This window comes from Pristiophorus japonicus, chromosome 30 (genome assembly GCF_044704955.1).
Source record: "Pristiophorus japonicus isolate sPriJap1 chromosome 30, sPriJap1.hap1, whole genome shotgun sequence".
NCBI classification, from domain to species: domain Eukaryota; kingdom Metazoa; phylum Chordata; class Chondrichthyes; family Pristiophoridae; genus Pristiophorus; species Pristiophorus japonicus.
This window is the reverse complement of record NC_092006.1, coordinates 6606997-6626045: the sequence shown is the minus strand read 5'-3', so window position 1 is coordinate 6626045 and position 19049 is coordinate 6606997. Positions and strand designations below refer to the sequence as shown.

Here is a 19049-nt window from a genome sequence, read left to right as displayed (position 1 = left end):
CTCTCAGTACTGCCCCTCCGACAGTGCAGTGCTCGTTCAGTACTGCCCGTCCAACTGTGCGACGCTCCCTCAGTACTGCCCCTCCGACAGTGCGGCGCTCCCTCAGTACTGGCCCTCCGACAGGGTGGCACTCCCTCGGTACTACCCCTCCGACAGGGTGGCGCTTCCTCAGTACTACCCCTCCGACAGTGCGACGCTCCCTCAGTACTGCCCCTCCAACATTGCGGCGCTCCCTCAGTACTGCCCCTCCGACAGTACAGCGCTCCCTCAGTACTGCCCCTCTGACAGTGTGGGGCTCTCTCAGTACTGACCCTCCGACAGTGCAGCGATCCCTCAACACTGCCCCTCCGACAGTGCGGGGCTCTATCAGTACTGCCCCTCTGACAGTGCGCACTGGGAGTGATAGCCTGGATTTTATGCTTACGTCACTGCAGTGGGGCCTGAGGTTGTGGGCTCGAGTCAGAAGGTTGTGGGTTAAAGTCCCACTCCAGCCTGACACTCCCATTTGCCCTCTCATGTTAACGTGAAAAATCCCACTGCTACTATTGGAAGAGCAGGGGAGTTAACCCCGGTGTCCTGGCATATATCACTACATCACTAAAACTGATTATCTGGTCATTATCACATTGCTGTTTGTGGGAGCTTGCTGTGCACAAATTGGCTCCCGCTTTTCCTACATTACAACAGCGACTACACTTCAAAATAGTACTTCATTGGCTGTGTAACGCTTTGGGACATCCGGTGGTCGTTTAACAACTCATCAGAAAGACGCCATCTCCGACAGCGTGGTGCTCCCTCAGCACTGCCCCTCCGACAGTGTGGTGCTCCCTCAGTACCGCCCCTCCGACAGTGCAGCACTCCCTCAGTACCGCCCCTCCGACAGTGAGGCGCTCCCTCAGTACTGCCCCTCCGACAGTGAGGCGCTCCCTCAGTACTGCCCCTCCGACAGCGCACTACGGCGCTCCCTCAATACTGCCCCTCCGACAGCGCAATACGGCGCTCCCTCAGTACGGCCCCTCCGACAGAGCTGCACTCCCTCAGTACTCGCACTGGTAGCACCGGCCCGGATTATGAGCTCAAGTCTCTGGAGTGGGACCACGAACCCACAACCTACTGGCCGTCAGAGGTGAGAGGGCTTCCCTCTAAGTTAGGTCCCACATCTAACATGCACAATTAATATTATTCTCCTTTTGTAGACTGACTCTGCAGGGTGTGTCTGAGAATGTAGCAAGATTTGCAGAGAGGAGAGGCTCACCCACCCCTGCAGAGAAAACCACATGTATAATAAGGCACCCCCTCCCCCCCCCCCCCCCCCCCGCCTGTCTGGATGAACCTCGACGGCGCTAGGACCCGGACGCAGCCGCTTTGACAAACGTGTTGGTCAATAAGGTGACGGAGGAAAAAGGGGATATGCTGACAATCTGATTTCTCCTTCTGATCCCTCGTCACTGGGGGGGAGGGCAAGGGGAAGAGGAAGAGGTGGAGAGAAGATAGAGAGAGAGAGAAACACAAATAAGAAGCAGGAAAAGAGTGAATCGCATCAGCGAGGCTGGGCCGGAGCTGCGAACAAGAGCTGCGAACAATTCTAAACTTTGTTTCAAACTTTGTTCCAAAGAAGTTTGTGACAAATGTCATGAGTTCGCGACCGATGGGAAGCAACCCTGAAGAGCGACAGGAGAAAGCCCACAAGGGGAAGGGAGATACGGCGGAACAGAATGGGAGGTGAGTGCGGAGAGAGAGAGAGAGAGAGAGAGAAATTAATTTTTATTTTCCTCTGCTTAAAAGGGCAAGTTTTCGAGCTTAAACTGACACGTCAGGTGGGGAGCAGGAGGAGTTTGAGGCTCAGTTTTCCCCCTATTTTATTGGTCCTGCGGGTCTCCTGCTCAGATTAAATGATGAAACTGTTTATTTAAACCTTATCCCTTCGAATGGGCGGATTTCAATAATTTTACTTTGCTGTAACTTTTTTATAAAACGAACTTTTAAAAGCTCAGTTTGTTCTTCTGTTTGAGAAAGTTGGAACTGATTCCTTGCAGTGTACATGAAGCCGGGATGTGTTTGTGTGTATTTTCTCCATATACAGCTCGTCTGTATATGAAGAAAATACACACCCCAAGCTTCTTAAAGAACTTGCAGCCCCTTCCCTCAGCGCTTTCCAGCCAATGAAGTACATTTTTTGGAAAGTGTAGTCACTGTTGTGGTGTAGGAAATGCGGCCGCTCAATTTGCGCACAGCAAGCTCCCACAAGCAACAATGTGATGATGACCTGCTAATCAGTTTTTTTTTAGTGATGTTGGTTGAGGGATAAATATTGGCCCCAAGACACCGGGAAGAACTCCCCCCTGCTCTTCTTTGAAATAGTGGCCATGGGATCTTTTACGTCCACTCGAGAGGGCAGATGGGCCTCGGTTTAATGTCTCATTCGAAAGACTGCCCCTCCGACGGTGCGGCGCTCCCTCGGCACTGCACTGGGAGTGGCAGCCTAGATTATGCGCTCAAGTCTCTCGAGTGGGACTTGAACCCACGACCTTCTGACCCAGAGGCGAGTGTGCTGCCCACTGGAGAACAGCTGACACCCAGACTAGTAGCCAGGTCTGACTCTCAGTCTGTGCTGAGTTAGTTAATCTCAGCTGTGCAGTGATTTTGGGGTTGTGGTACAGTTAGCCTCAGCACCCCTTGGTTAGGGAAGTGTGTGGGGAGGCGGCGGGGGGGGGGGGGTAAATCAGCCAAGCTCTTTGCTAATGATTGCTGCGCAGTCACCCCTACAGTAGGTGCGGCTACATATAGATAGTTGTGGGATATCAGGGGCAATTATATTCAGAGAGAGAAATATATATCCCGTGCCCACAAAAGGTATGAGGAACACATTCTCCTCTCCGCCCACAGTGGTTGTGCCTGTGCTGATTATGCACGTGACTGTTGGATGAAGACAGGATCAGATTTGGTTGTGACGCCCTCCTCATCCAAATAGCGGAGGTGCCAGAGCTCACACAGTACCTGTGAACCCCAGCGAGCATCAGCGTCTTCAGAAGAGTGCTCAAAGGTTGGAGATGTGCCATCTTATAATGGGACCTGACTCCATTAAGGAATAAAGACTTTTTTTTAAGGCCAGTTTATTTACTGCATACAGAAAGAGTATCGTTTCTGATGGAGAAGAGGTGAGTTAAATTCCTTTATTCACCATTACTAGTCCCTGTCTTCAGTACTAGTTTTTCTCTCTCAATTTCAGACGAGCATACATGTAAACAGTTTCTAAGATAAAAATGTTGTCATGTTTATCTCTGTCCCCTCCTCGAGGCCCATCTTCCACGATTAATAACAGCCTCTGATTATCACAGCAGGAGGCCATTCGGCCCATCGTGCCTGTGACGGCTCTTTGACAGAGCAATCCAATTAGTCCCACTCTTCCCTGCTCTTTCCCCATAACTTTTTTTCCATCTCAAGTGTATATATAATTTTGATATTTCAATGTTATTTATATTTTATACACATATATGCAGTGCTCCCTCGGCACCGCCCCTCCGACAGCCCGGCGCTCCCTCGGCACCGCCCTGCCGGCAGCGCGGCGCTCCCTCAGTACTGCACTGGCGTGTCAGCCTAGACTTTTGTGCTCAAGTCTCTGGAGTGGGGCTCGAACCCACACCCTTCTGATTCTGAAGCGAGGGAGCTACCCACTGAGCCACGGCTGATCTTCTACCTCAACTCCACTTTCCTGCCCTATCCCCATATCGCTTGATTCCCTTATCCTGAGAATGTAGTCAATCTAATCCCTATTGGGCAAAAGTGCTCCCAGTATACTACTGAATCTCCGGGGTGGTCGGTAGGCTTGTCAACACTCTAGGATTGTCTCCAGGAATTGAAATATAATCTCCTGGATGCTGGTGTGATCATCGGGGGAGAAAAATCATCGAATGGTTACAGCACAGAAGGCCATTCAGCCCGTCGAGCCCGTGCCGACTCTCAGCTAGTCCCGATCCCTCACAGATTGAGTCTGCCTCCACCACCCTTTCAGGCAGTGCATTCCAGATCCTAACCACTCGCTGCGTTTAAAAAAAAAAAAGTTATTTTCTTGCATCGCTTTTGGTTCTTCTGCCAATTATCTTAAATCTGTGTCCTCTGGTTCTCAACCCTTCCGCCAATGGGAACAGTTTCTCTCGATCTACTCTGTCCAGACCCTTCGTGATCTTGAACATCTCTATCAAATCTCTTCTCAATCGTCTCTGCTCCAAGGAGAACAACCCCAGCTTCTCCAGTCTATCCACGTCACTGAAGTCCCTCATTCCTGGAACCATTCTGGTCAATCTTTTCTGCTCCCTCTCTAAGGCCTTCACATCCTCCCTAAAGTGCGGTGCCCAGTATTGGACACAATACTCCAGTTGGGGCCGAACCAGTGATTTATAAAGGGTTGATCATCACTTCCTTGCTTTTGTACTCTATGCCTCAATTTATGAATCCCATGAGCCTTTTTAACCGCTTTCTAAAGCTGCCCTGCCACCTTCAACGATTTGTGCACACGTACCCCCAGGTCTGTCTGTTCGTGCACCCCCTTTAGAATTGAACTCTTCAGTTTATATCGCACCTCCTCATTCTCATTCTCCTAGAGGAATTCATTTTCTTTGAACACTTTTTATTTATTGGTTACCAAAATATTGGAGACGGGGAGTAAACGGCTAATGGGGGTGGGGGGGGGGGGTGTGCGGCGGCGTTTGTAGGCAGGAGGTCATGTGATGAAACCTCCAGGAATATGTCCCAGCAGAGTTGGCAACCCCTGTGGTCGGTGTGAGAAATATGCAAGGGTAGTACGGGGGTGGGGCACTCTGCTGGGGTCGGAGCTGGTGTGACTTAGGGTGGAATGTAGAGGGAGTACTAATCATAAGAACATAAGAAATAGGAGCAGGAGTAGACCATACGGCCCCTCGAGCCTGCTCTGCCATTTAATAAGATCATGGCTGATCTGATCATGGACTCGGGTCCATTTCCCTGCCCGCTCCCCATAACCCCTTATTCCCTTATCACTCAAAAATCTATCTCCGCCTTAAATATATTCAATGACCCAGCCTCCACAGCTCTCTGAGCCAGCGAATTCCACAGATTTACAACCCTCCTGAGAGAAGAAATTCCTCCTCATCTCAGTTTTAAATGGGCAGCCCCTTATTCTGAGACTATGTCCCCTAGTTTTAGTTTCCCCTATCAGTGGAAATATCCTCTCTGCATCCACCTTGTCGAGCCCCCTCATTGTCTTATACGTTTCGATAAGATCACCTCTCATTCTTCTGAATTCCAATGAGTAGAGGCCCAACCTACATAAGTCAATCCCCTCATCTCCGGAATCAACCTAGTGAACCTTCTCTGAACAGCCTCCAATGCAAGCATATCCTTCCTTAAATATGGAGACCAAAACTGTATGCAGTACTCTAGGTGTGGCCTCACCAATACCCTGTACAGTTGTAGCAGGACTTCTCTGCTTTTATACTCCATCTCCTTTGCAATAAAGGCCAACATTCCATTTGCCTTCCTGATCACTTGCTGTACCTGCATACTAACTTTTTGTGTTTCATACACAAGGATCCCCAGGTCCCTCTGTGCTGCAGCACTTTGCAATTTTTCTCCATTTAAATTATAATTTGCTTTTCTATTTTTTTCTGCCATTATCTTGTATCAGTATTTAAGTTGTGCAATATCTGCCCTGGAAGTGCTTGATGCTAAGATCGAATCCGAAAAGGTTCCAATTTCCCAGCACACTCGCCCCTCGTGTCTCCGAAACACAATTATAGGAGGGAGGTAACAAAAAAGGTTATGTGTAATATATGTCTCCGTAATATCGCCCGTCTCCGCCCCTCCCTCAGCCCATCTGCTGCTGAAACCCTCATCCGTGCTTTTGTTACCTCCCAGACTCGACTATTCCAAATGCCTTCCCATCTTCCAACCTGTGTGAACTTCAGCTCATCCAAAACTCTGCCGCCCCGTGTCCTAACTCGCACCGAGTCCCGCTCACCCATCACCCTCCTGTGCTCGCTGCCATGTGTCCTAACTCGCGCCGAGTCCCGCTCACCCATCACCCTCCTGTGCTCGCTGACCCGTGTCCTAACTCGCACCGAGTCCCGCTCACCCATCACCCCCTGTGCTCGCTGCCATGTGTCCTAACTCGCGCCGAGTCCCGCTCACCCATCACCCCCTGTGCTCGCTGCCATGTGTCCTAACTCGCACCGAGTCCCGCTCACCCATCACCCTCCTGTGGTCGCTGCCATGTGTCCTAACTCGCGCCGAGTCCCGCTCACCCATCACCCTCCTGTGCTCGCTGCCATGTGTCCTAACTCGCGCCGAGTCCCGCTCACCCATCACCCTCCTGTGCTCGCTGACTTACATTGGCTCCCGGTCCGGCAACACCACAGATTTAAAATTCTCATCCTTGTGTTGAAATCGCACCCCTCGCTATCTCTAACCTTCTCCAGCCGGACGAGCCTCCAAGATCTCTGCGCTCCTCCAATTCTGGCCTCGTCCATCCCTGACTTCCTTCGCTCCACCAATGGCGGCCGTGCCTTCTTAAAACCTCCCTCTTTGACCAAGCTTTTGGCCACCTGTCCTCCTATCTCTTATGTGGCTCGGTGTCAACATTCTTGTCTGATAACGCTCCTGTGAAGTGTCTTGGGTCACCTTGCTGCGTTAAAGGCAGCTGTATAAATACACGTTGTTCTGGGGGCCTTAGGCAGTCCCCCGGAGTCGAGGATGACTTGCTTCCACACTAAAAATGAGTTCTCAGGTGACTGATGAGTCCGATGCGGGACCTACAGTCTCTGTCACAGGTGGGGCAGGCGGTGGTTGAAGGGCTGGTTGGTTGGGGTGCTTGGGTTGTCGTGCGCTCCTTCCAATATTTGCGCTTGGTCTCTGCTTGCTCCTGGCGAAGAGACTCCCAAGTGTTTGGCACCCTCCCTGATTCTTCTCTTCCACTTTGAACGGTCTTGGGCCAGGGACTCCCAGGTGTCGGTGGGGATGTTGCACTTTTCAAGGAGGCTTTGAGGGTGTCCTTGTAACTTTTCCTCTTCCCACCTTTGGCTTGCTTGACGTGTAGGAGTTTCAAGTAGCGCGCTTGTTTTGGGAGTCTCATGTCAGGCATGCGAACAATGTGGCCTGCCCAGCGGAGCTGATCGAGTGTGGTCAGTGTTTCACTGCTGGGGATGTTGGCCTGACCAAGATCATCATCATAGGCAGTCCCTGGGAATCGAGGAAGACTTGCTTCCACTCTAAAAATGAGTCCTTAGGTGGCTGAGCAGTCCAGTACGGGGATCACAGTCCCTGTCACAGGTGGGACAGATAGTCGTTGAGGGAAGGGGAGGGTGGGACAGGTTTGCCGCACGCTCCTTCCGCTGCCTGCGCTTGGTTTCTGCGCGCTCTCGGCGATGAGACTCGAGGTGCTCGGCGCCCTCCCGGATGCACTACCTCCACTTAGGGCGGTCTTTGGCCAGGGACTCCCAGGTGTTGGTGGGGATGTTGCACTTTATCAGGGGAGGCTTTGAGGGTGTCGCTGTAACGTTTTCTCTGCCCACCTTTGGCTCGCTTGTCGCGAAGGAGTTCCGAGTAGAGCGCTTGTTTTGGGAGCCTCGTGTCTGGCATGCAACACTGAAGTTGGTGCGCCTATCCTGCCAATGGATTTGCAGGATCTTGCGGAGGCAGCGTTGGTGGTACTTCTCCAGTGCTTTGATGTGCCTGCTGTATAGAGTCCCTGTCTTTGAAGCATACAGGGGGCCTGCAATGGTACAGCAATGGATTCCCGGTCTGAATCGGTGGTCGGCGATGGGGCCTCTGGTTTGTGCGGGTCTGGCTTGGCCCCATCATTTTGAGCGGGGCGGTGTAAACTGGCAGAAATGGACAAAGGCGTGGGGAAGAGGGAGCTCTGTTGCTGCAGCTCTGAACTTAGCTCTTGGCAAGTCGATTCAGGAGCGCCGTTGAGTCATGCTTTTGATGTTTGAAAATTATTATTTATGTTTCCTGATCTATTGTCTGTGTGCGTTCCTGGTTAAATGGGATCCACCCTTTCAACAAAGTCCCAAATTCCAAATGGGATTCCTGTGTGCACGGGTAGGGAAACATTTAAAACTTGCTTTGTGCAGGGAACGTTCGCAACTGCTGCTCCGAGCAGATGCAAGCAGACTAGCTTAGGAGCACAATCTGGCAGGAGTGTCTCCTGTGCGTCTCAGTCCAATGTGACTGTCAACCAGCTATGGGATAGAGAACCGGCCTGGAAATCGTCGCAGTCACCGCCTGCGAGACCATCAGCAGGCCGGGGCCATTGGAGGGGGTAGCGTGCGGCAGCCCTTCCCGGAAATCGGTGCGGTCCTGGCCTGCGAGACCATCAGCAGGCCGGGGCCATTACAGGGAGCAGCGTGCGGTGGCATGCCACTGCAGGGAGCAGCGCGTGCTGCTGCAGGAGGGCGACGGCTGCAAAGCCAGGTCGCTGAATGCAGTGCGGATAGACACAGCCGGGGGGGGGGGGGGGGAACGAAGGAGCGGCAAGAGTTTGTAGAGGGATGTGATCGGGGCCCAGGAGAGGAGTAAGTTCAGGGCCCAGGGGCAGCACGGGCCAGCCCACACTGTGCGATATGTGGGCGCACTGAGTCCGTGCAGCAGAGCTGGTCTCCCGTCGTCTTGGTTAATCCTTGCCACTGGACCAAGACCTTGCTCTGTCAAGCCCGGGTGGTGGCTGGTGTGCAACGGCCACCCCATGTTAAAAAAAATCCACCCACAGGCATCTTCCACCCTTCAACATGTAGTTCGGGACCTTGAACATTGAAACACCTGTGAACTCATCCCTTTTTGGCGTGGAAGCAAGTCATCCTCGCTTCGAGGGACTGCCTATGATGAGAGAACTGGTTTCTCAGCAGCTCCGCGGTCGATAATGGTCACGGGCTCCTTGTGTGGATGCTGGATGAGGGTAGAATTGGGCCGGTGGCGCCTCCCATTGTGGAATAGCCTGCCGACACTGACTGTTCGGGGCCACGCGTCAGTAATAAAGGACTGCCATTACTGTCTTCAGGAAAGGAGGATGGAACATAAGAATTAGGAGCAGGAGTAGGCCATATGGCCCCTCGAGCCTGCTCCACCATTTTACAAGATCATGGCTGATCTTCTACCTCAACTCCACTTTTCCCTCCGATCCCCATATCCCTTGATTCCCCTACAGTCCGAAAATCTATTGATCCACAGCTCTCTGGGATAGAGAATTCCAAAGATTCACAACCCCAAATCCCTGCAATTTATTTCTCCAAGTATTTATCCAATTCCATTTTGAAATCTACTCATCATCATCATAGGCAGTCCCTCGGAATTGAGGAAGACTTGCTTCCACTCTTAAAACGAGTCCTTAGGTGGCTGAACAGTCCAATACGAGAGCCACAGTCCCTGTCACAGGTGGGACAGACAGTGGTTGAGGGTAAGGGTGGGTGGGACAGGTTTGCCGCACGCTCCTTCCGCTGCCTGCGCTTGGTTTCTGCGTGCTCTCGGCGATGAGACTCGAGGTGCTCAGCACCCTCCTGGATGCACTTCCTCCACATAGGGCGGACTGGTCTTTGGGCCAGGGACTCCCAGGTGTCGGTGGGGATGTTGCACTTTATCAGGGAGGCTTTGAGGGTGCTCCTTGTAACGTTTCCTCTGCCCACCTTTGGCTCGTTTGCCGTGAAGGAGTTCGGAGTAGAGCGCTTGCTTTGGGAGTCTCGTGTCTGACATGCGGACAATGTGGCCCGCCCAGCGGAGCTGATACTATTGAATCTGTATCCACCACCGTATCGGGCAGTACATTCCATATCGAACCACTCGTTGTGTAAAAAGATTTCTCCTCATACCACCTCTGGTTCTTTTGCCAATCACCTTAAGTCTGTGCCCTCTTATCGACCCTTCCGCCAATGGGAACTGTTTCTCTTTATTTAATATCTTGAAGGGTTCAGATAGAGTAAACTCCTCTATCAAATCTCCTCTTGGGCTTCTCTGCTCCGAGGAGAACAGCCCCAGCTAATCGCGTTGATATTTCTTACCTTTTAGATGGTTTTTACGCAGTTAGCAAACCAACTCATTGCTAAACAAACCATCAGGCTTGGCTTGTGTAAGATGTTAGTCGTTGGGTTTCTCAGCTTCCTGTAGATGGGATGTGACCGGAAATTCCACAGCGAGTTATTTCTAGAATTGTTGAGCGATGTTGAGAAAATCACGGTTGATTCTTAAAAACACCTCAGTAATGTGTTTTTAAAAAAAAAAGAAAAACTTGCATTTATATAGCGCCTTTCACAACCACCGGACATCTCGAAGCACTTTACAGCCAATGAAGTACGTTTGGAGTATAGTCACTGTTGTATTGTAGGAAACGCGGCAGCTAATTTGTGCACAGCAAGCTCCCACACACAGCAATGTGATAATGACCCAGATCATCTGTTTTGTGATGTTGATTGAGAGATAAATATTGGCCCTAGGACACTGGGGAGAACTCCCCCTGCTCTTCTTCCAAATAGTGCAATGGGATCTTTTATGTCCACTTGAGAGGATGGATGGGGCCTCGGTTTAACGTCTCATCCAAAAACGGCACCTCCGACAGTGCGGCGCTCCCTCGGTACCGCCCCTCCGACAGTGAGGCGCTCCCTCGGTACCGCCCCTCCGACAGTGCGACGCTCCCTCGGTACCGCCCCTCCGACAGTGCGGCGCTCCCTCAGTACCACCCCTCCGACAGTGCGGCGCTCCCTCAGTACCACCCCTCCGACAGTGCGGCGCTCCCTCAGTACCGCCCCTCCGACAGTGCGACGCTCCCTCGGTACCGCCCCTCTGACAGTGTTAGCCTAGATTTATGTGTTCAAATCCCTGGAGTAGGACTTGAACCCACAACCTTCTGACTCGAAGGCGAGTGTGCTACCCACTGAGCCACAGCTGACACTAAGCTGGAATATTGATATCGATTTCATCTGCCTTGTTTTCGCCCGTCAGTTTCTTCACCTTCCCCACCCTGCCCCGCGCTCTTCTAAAGCTGTTAACTTGTGACTGCGATGCTGGTTCCATGTCTTTGTTTGCCTTCTAGTGCCTTGTCCAAGTGTCTGTTCTTGCAGTATGAGCCTGGCCTGTGAGTGCCGGGTGGTGAATTGACTCTTCTATCTCTGATTTTTTTGACGATGGATGAGTTTATAACGGGATGAGTGGGATATAACACGTCTTGAAACCTGGGCTTTAGGAAGGTGAAGTACGTGGGCACCCCAATAAGAACATAAGAAACAGAAGCGGGAGTCGGCCATTCGGCCCCTCGAGCCTGCTCCGCCATTCGATAAGATCACGTCTGAACTGATCTTGGCCTCAACTCCACTTCCCCGCCCGCTCCCCATAACCCTTGATACCCTCCCCAAACAGTAGTAGTGATGTTGGGGAGGGCATCAAACAGGAAATTAGGGGTGCATGCAATAAAGGTGCAGCAGTTATAATGGGTGACTTTAATATGCACATAGATTGGGCGAGCCAAACTGGAAGCAATACGGTGGAGGAGGATTTCCTGGAGTGCATAAGGGATGGTTTTCTAGACCAATATGTCGAGGAACCAACTAGGTGGGAGGCCATCTTAGACTGGGTGTTGTGTAATGAGAGAGGATTAATTAGCAATCTCGTTGTGCGAGGCCCCTTGGGGAAGAGTGACCATAATATGGTGGAATTCTGCATTAGGATGGAGAATGAAACAGTTCATTCAGAGACCATGGTCCAGAACTTAAAGAAGGCTAACTTTGAAGGTATGAGGCATGAATTGGCTAGGATAGATTGGCGAATGATACTTAAGGGGTTGACTGTGGATGGGCAATGGCAGACATTTAGAGACCGCATGGATGAACTACAACAATTGTACATTCCTGTCTGGCGTAAAAATAAAAAAGGGAAGGTGGCTCAACCGTGGCTATCAAGGGAAATCAGGGATAGTATTAAAGCCAAGGAAGTGGCATATAAATTGGCCAGAAATAGCAGCGAACCCGGGGACTGGGAGAAATTTAGAACTCAGCAGAGGAGGACAAAGGGTTTGATTAGGGCAGGGAAAATGGAGTACGAGAAGAAGATTGCAGGGAACATTAAGACGGATTGCAAAAGTTTCTATAGATATGTAAAGAGAAAAAGGTTAGTAAAGACAAACGTAGGTCCCCTGCAGTCAGAATCAGGGGAAGTCATAATGGGGAACAAAGAAATGGCGGACCAATTGAACAAGTACTTTGGTTCGGTATTCACTAAGGAGGACACAAACAACCTTCCGGATATAAAAGGGGTCAGAGGGTCTAGTAAGGAGGAGGAACTGAGGGAAATCCTTATTAATCGGGAAATTGTGTTGGGGAAATTGATGGGATTGAAGGCCGATAAATCCCCAGGACCTGATGGACTGCATCCCAGAGTACTTAAGGAGGTGGCCTTGGAAATAGTGGATGCATTGACAGTCATTTTCCAACATTCCATTGACTCTGGATCAGTTCCTATGGAGTGGAGGGTAGCCAATGTAACCCCACTTTTTTAAAAAAAGGAGGGAGAGAGATAAATGGGAATTATAGACCGGTCAGCCTGACATCGGTAGTGGGTAAAATTATGGAATCAATTATTAAGGATGTCATAGCAGTGCATTTGGAAAGAGGTCCAAGTCAGCATGGATTTGTGAAAGGGAAATCATGCTTGACAAATCTTCTGGAATTTTTTGAGGATGTTTCCAGTAGAGTGGACAAGGGAGAACCAGTTGATGTGGTATATTTGGACTTTCAGAAGGCTTTCGACAAGGTATCAATGTGCAAAGTTAAAGCACATGGGATTGGTGGTAGTGTGCTGACATGCATTGAGAACTGGTTGTCAAACAGGAAGCAAAGAGTAGGAGTAAATGGGGACTTTTCAGAATGGCAGGCAGTGACTAGTGGGGTACCGCAAGGTTCTGTGCTGGGGCCCCAGCTGTTTACACTGTACATTAATGATTTAGACGAGGGGATTAAATGTAGTATCTCCAAATTTGCGGATGACACTAAGTTGGGTGGCAATGTGAGCTGCGAGGAGGATGCTATGAGGCTGCAGAGCGACTTGGATAGGTTAGGTGAGTGGGCAAATGCATGGCAGATGAAGTATAATGTGGATAAATGTGAGGTTATCCACTTTGGTGGTAAAAACAGAGAGACAGACTATTATCTGAATGGTGACAGATTAGGAAAAGGGGAGGTGCAAAGAGACCTGGGTGTCATGGTACATCAGTCATTGAAGGTTGGCATGCAGGTACAACAGGCTAAGAAAGCAAATGGCATGTTTGCCTTCATAGCGAGGGGATTCGAGTACAGGGGCAGGGAGGTGTTGCTACAGTTGTACAGGGCCTTGGTGAGGCCACACCTGGAGTATTGTGTACAGTTTTGGTCTCCTAACCTGAGGAAGGACATTCTTGCTATTGAGGGAGTGCAGCGAAGGTTCACCAGACTGATTCCCGGGATGGCGGGACTGACCTATCAAGAAAAACTGGATCAACTGGGCTTGTATTCACTGGAGTTCAGAAGAATGAGAGGGGACCTCATAGAAACGTTTAAAATTCTGACGGGGTTAGACAGGTTAGATGCAGGAAGAATGTTCACAATGTTGGGGAAGTCCAGAACCAGGGGACACAGTCTAAGGATAAGGGGTAAGCCATTTAGGACTGAGATGAGGAGGAATTTCTTCACCCAGAGAGTGATGAACCTGTGGAATTCTCTACCACAGAAAGTTGTTGAGGCCAATTCACTAAATATATTCAAAAAGGAGTTAGATGAAGTCCTTACTACTAGGGGGATCAAGGGGTATGGCGAGAAAGCAGGAATGGGGTACTGAAGTTGCATGTTCAGCCATGAACTCATTGAATGGCGGTGCAGGCTAGAAGGGCCGAATGGCCTACTCCTGCACCTATTTTCTATGTTTCTATGACTCCCTTATTGACAAAAATCTGTCTATCTCCGTCTTCAATATATTCAATGACCCAGCCTCCACAGCTCTCTGGGGAAGAGAATTCCAACGATTCACCACCCTCCGAGAAGGAATTCCTCCTCATCTCCATCTTAAATGGGCGCCCCCTCATTCTGAAACTATGCTCTCGAGTTCATGATTCCCCCATGAGAGGAAACCTCCTCTCTGCACCTACCCTATCAAGCACCCTCAGTCCCCCCAGCAATGATGGAAAAGTTGCCCCAGACACTGGAAGCAGACTTACAAGGTGTTGAAGATGCTCGTGTGTGTCGGTTGTGACTCAGTGGGTAGCACGCTTGCCTCTGGGTCAGAAGGGCGTGGGTTCAAGTCCCACTCCAGAGACATGAGCACAGAATCTCGGCTGACACTCCTAGTGCAGTACTGATAAGTGCTGCACTGTTGGAGGGGCAGTACTGAGGAAGCGCCGCACTGTCGGAGGGGCAGGACTCGGAGCGTCGCACTGCCAGAGGGACAGGACTGAGGGAGCGTCGCACTGTCGGAGGGACAGGACTGAGGGAGCTCCGCACTGTTGGAGGGGCAGTACTGACGGAGCGCTGCACTGTTGGAGGGGCAGTACTGAGAGAGAGCCGCACTGTCGGAGGGGCAGTACTGAGGGAGCGCCACACTGTCGGAGGGGCAGTACTGAGGGAGCGCTGCACTGTCGGATGGGCAGTACTGAGGGAGCGTCTTACTTTCGGAGGTGCTGTCTTTTGGATGAGACGTTAAACTGAAGCCCCATCTGCGCTCTCAAGTGGATGTAAAAGATCCTATGGCACTATTTCGAAGAAGAGCAGGGGGAGTTCTCCCCTTTGTCCTGGGGCCAATATATTGATCCCTCAACCAAAATATCAAAAAAACAGATTATCTGGATCATTATCACGTTGCTGTTTGTGGAAGCTTGCTGTGTGCAAATTAGCTGCTGCATTTCCCACAATACAACAGTGACTACACTCAGAATTTCATTGGTTGTAAAGTGCTTTGAGTCGTCCGGTGATCATGAAAGGCGCTATATAAATGCAAGTCTCCTTTTTCTTTTTCTTTTTCTTTTTCTTTTTCTTTCCTTCCTTGCCTTTCTGATTAATATCATTAAAAGAACAGGTCATTATCACATTGCTGTGTGTGGGAGCTTGCTGTGCGCAAATTGGCTGCTGCGTTTCCCACATTACAACAGTGACTACACTCCAAAAGTTCTTCATTGGCTGTAAAGCATCCTGAGGTAGTGAAAGGCACAAAAGCAAATTCATTTCTAGATGGATAGAACTCAAAAGCAGAGAATTTATGTTAAAAATAATTATCTGTATATTAAATAACCACTGCACCATTTTTGTAGAATGCTAACATTTTTTTTTTTATATAGAACTTGCACGGAACCTCAGACAACACTTGGAGTTACTGTGAACAGTTCTGGTCCCCATATTATAAAAAGGATATACAGACACTGGAAAAGGTGCAAAAAAAGATTGAGTACAATTGTGCCATAGCTGAGAAGTTATACCTATCAGGAAAGATTGAACAGGCTGGTGATCCATTCTCTAGAAAAAGAGAAGGCTGAGGGGGTCCTGATAGAAGTCTTTATTATGAAAGGGTTCGATAGGGTTGACCTAGAGAAGATGTTTCCACTTGTGGGGGAGAGCAGAACAAGAGGCCATCAATATAAGACAGTCACTAATAAATCCAATGGGGAATTCAGGAGAAACTTCTTTACCCAGAGAGCGGTGAGAATGTAGAACTCGCTGCGACAGGGAGTGGTTGAGGCGAATAGTATCGATGCATTTAAGAAAGTAGATAAACATATGAGTGTTTGTTTATAAGGGGAGTCGAGAACCAGGGGTCACACAGTCTCAGGATAAGGGGTCGGCCATTGAGGACTGAGATGGGGAGGAATTTCTTCACTGAGGGTGGTGAATCTTTGGAATTCTCTACCCCAGAGGGCTGTGGAGGCTCCGTCGTTGAGTATATTCAAGACAGAGATCAATAGATTTTTGAATATCAAGGGACATGGGGATAGTGCAGGAAAGTGGAGTTGAGGTAGAAGATCAGCCATGATCTCATTGAATGGCGGAGCAGGCTAGAGGGGCCGAATGGCCGACTCCTGCTCCTAATTCTTATGAGGGAGAAAGGAGTAGGAGGATGTGTAGATGGGGTTGGAGGAAGAGGGGTGGGAGGAGGCTCATGTGGAGCATCGTGGACCAGTTGGGCTGTAAAGGTGATGTAAATTCTGTCTTTCATTTCGATCTAGAAAAAGCTGACGTTTAAGTAATGATCCATTGACCTGCTGTTGTACGTAGTCTTGCTTGGCGCTGAGCTGCACAATGTGCAGTGATGGGTCTGGCTTTCGTGCCTAGACTGATCCCAAGGGTGGATTCATGGCTCGGAGGTGAAACTACATTCCCTGCTCATTACCGCCTGACGAGAGCACACCCCACAAGCTGGCTTTCCCAACCGAGAGGAATGTGAGCGTGTCACACCTTGTCAACCCAGATGCTCGCCCGATCGGAGCACCTCTTTCTGATGTGATCACCTCCAGTTTGACTCGGGGCGTTTGCATGTGGCTATGAGTTGTCTTGTCTTTTTCTCTCTTCTTTTTGATCTCTCCTAAAAGAAGTAGATTTTGAAAGCTCTGCAGTTTATCATGAGATGTTTTGTCCAGCAATAAAAGAATAAATGATATTCTGATCGTACAATTGTAATTGGAGAATTTGAGATGTGCAATACAGATAACAAGAGAAAGGGGCGAAAAAGAAAGCCTTGCACCTTTCGCGACCTCCGGACATCTCAAAGCGCTTTACAGCCGATAAAAGTACCTTTGTAGTCACTGATGTAATGAGGGAAACACGGCAGCCAATTTGTGCACAGCAAGCGCCCACGAACAGCAATGTGATGATGACCAGGTCATGTTTTAGTGATGTTGGTTGAGGGATAAATATTGGCCCCAGGACACCGGGGAGAACTCTCCTGCTCGTCTTCAAAATAGTGGCAATGGATCGTTTACATCCACCTGAGAGAGCAGAGCCTCGCTTTAATGCCTTATCCGAAAGACGGCCCCTCCGACGTTGTGGCGCTCCCTCAGCACCGCCCCTCCGACGTTGTGGCGCTCCCTCAGCACCGCCCCTCCGACGGTGCGGCGCTCCCTCAGCGTCACCCCTCCGACGGTGCGGCGCTCCCTCAGTACTGCACTAGGAGTGTCGGCCTGGATTTTTTGCTCGGGTTTCTGGATTGGGACTCGAACCCACGACCTTCTGACTTGGGTGACGCAGTCCTACTGAAATAACACGCAGCAAAAGGAATGGCTCCTCTATTGAACAGGAAGCCATAAATGACGTGTGTTGTATCAGAGGTCACAGGTACAGTACTGATGTTGGAGAGTGATAGATGTCGTAAACCAACACTTTCTGGTCTTGTTATCTAGCATCAGGACAAAATCTGAAGGGTGAGTAAAATGTCTGAGAGTAAAGTGAATGTAAAAAAACGTGAAGGTGAGCCAGTTTCACCTTGCTAATATGAGCGCAGTCATAAGAACATAAGAAATAGGAGCAGGAGTCGGCCTTTGGCCACTCGAGCCAGCTCCGCCACTCATGGCTGATCTGATCATGGACTCAGCTCCACTTCCCCGCCCGCTCCACATAACCCTTCACTCCCTTATCGCTCAAAAATCTGTCTAACTCTGTCTTAAATCTACTCAATGACACAGCCTCCACAGCTCTCTGGGGCAGAGAATTCCACAGATTTACAACCCTCTGAGAGAAGAATCCCCTCCTCATCTCAGTCTTAAATGGGCGGCTCCTCATTTTAAGACTATGTCCCCTAGTACTAGTCAGTTGGGTTTATGTTGTAAAAAATTTTGCTCAAGACTTCAAACAGTTAAACTCCAAAGCAACGCCCAATTGAGGAGCTGGGCAGAGTACATGAGACAACCTTGTTTACAGTCTCCAGTTCTCCAATTGAGGGAAGTGGTTCTATTTTAAGCTTCCAGGGTGTGTGTCTTTTATGCAAAAGACCTTTGCGTTTAACCTTTTTGCAGCATTGTGCTGTGTGCTTCTGCACTTCTCTCGTTGCTATCGTATTCTCTATTCCCGCGTGGGTTTTGCCCTTTTACCCTACTGCCCTCTCCGCGTGCTGCTCCTAACCTCATTCTGCTTACCCCTACTCCTCGTTCCTTTTGTAGCGCCCTTCCTTCCCTTGTAGGTGATCTGTTTCATAAGAACATAAAGAAATAGGAGCAGGAGTAGGCCACATGGCTTCGCAAGCCTGCTCCGCCATTTAATATGATCATGGCTGATCCGATCATGGACTCGGCTCCACTTCCCTGTCTGCTCCCTTATTCCCTTTATCAGTTAAGAAACTGTCTATCTCTGTCTTAAATTTATTCAATGTCCCGGCTTCCACAGCTCTCTGAGGCAGCGAATTCCACAGATTTACAACCCTCGGAGAAGAAATTCCTCTCCATCTCAATTTTAAATGGGCGGCCCCTTATTCTAAGATCATGCCCCCTAGTTCTAGTCTCCCCTATCAGTGGAAACATCCTCTCTGCATCCACCTTGTCAAGCCCCCTCATCATCTTATACATTTCGATAAGGTCACCTCTCATTCTTCTGAATTCCAATGAGTAGAGGCCCAACCTACTCAACCTTTCATAGAAACATAGAAAATAGGTGCAGGAGCAGGCCATTCGGCCCTTCGAGCCTGCACCACCATTCAATATGATCATGGCTGATCATGCAACTTCAGTACCCCATTCCTGCTTTCTCTCCATACCCCTTGATTCCTTTAGCCGTAAGGGCCACATCTAACTCCCTTTTAAATATATCCAACGAACTGGCCCCAACAACTTTCTGTGGTAGAGAATTCCACAGGTTCAGAACTCTCTGGGTGAAAAAGTTTCTCCTCATCTCGGTCCTAAATGGCTTACCCCTTATCCTTGGACTGTGACCCCTGGTTCCGGACTTCCCCAACATCGGGAACATTCTTCCTGCCTCTAACCTGTCCAAACCTGTCAGAATTTTATATGTTTCTATGAGATCTCCTCTCATTCTTCTAAATTCCAGTAAATATAAGCCTAGTCGATCCAGTCTTTCTTCATATGTCAGTCCTGC

General features: G+C 49.7%; 1 protein-coding gene across 5 annotated transcripts in view; it reads left to right on the top strand.

Annotated features, from left to right (window-relative positions):
* Nucleotides 1-1443: 1443 nt before the first annotated feature.
* The window catches only part of bnipl (BCL2 interacting protein like), a 69086-nt gene continuing 51480 nt past the window's right edge, over nt 1444-19049 (top strand). The window contains exons 1-3 of one of the 5 annotated variants that reach the window (XM_070868590.1): nt 1636-1722; nt 2887-3158; nt 15314-15403. In XM_070868590.1, the coding sequence (XP_070724691.1) occupies nt 3148-3158; nt 15314-15403 (101 nt within the window). In that variant the 5' untranslated portion in view covers nt 1636-1722; nt 2887-3147. Of the gene's footprint in view, nt 1723-2886; nt 3159-15313; nt 15404-19049 lie in introns of all 5 variants that reach the window. The other 4 variants (XM_070868589.1, XM_070868588.1, XM_070868592.1 and 1 more) reach the window with 4 other exon arrangements.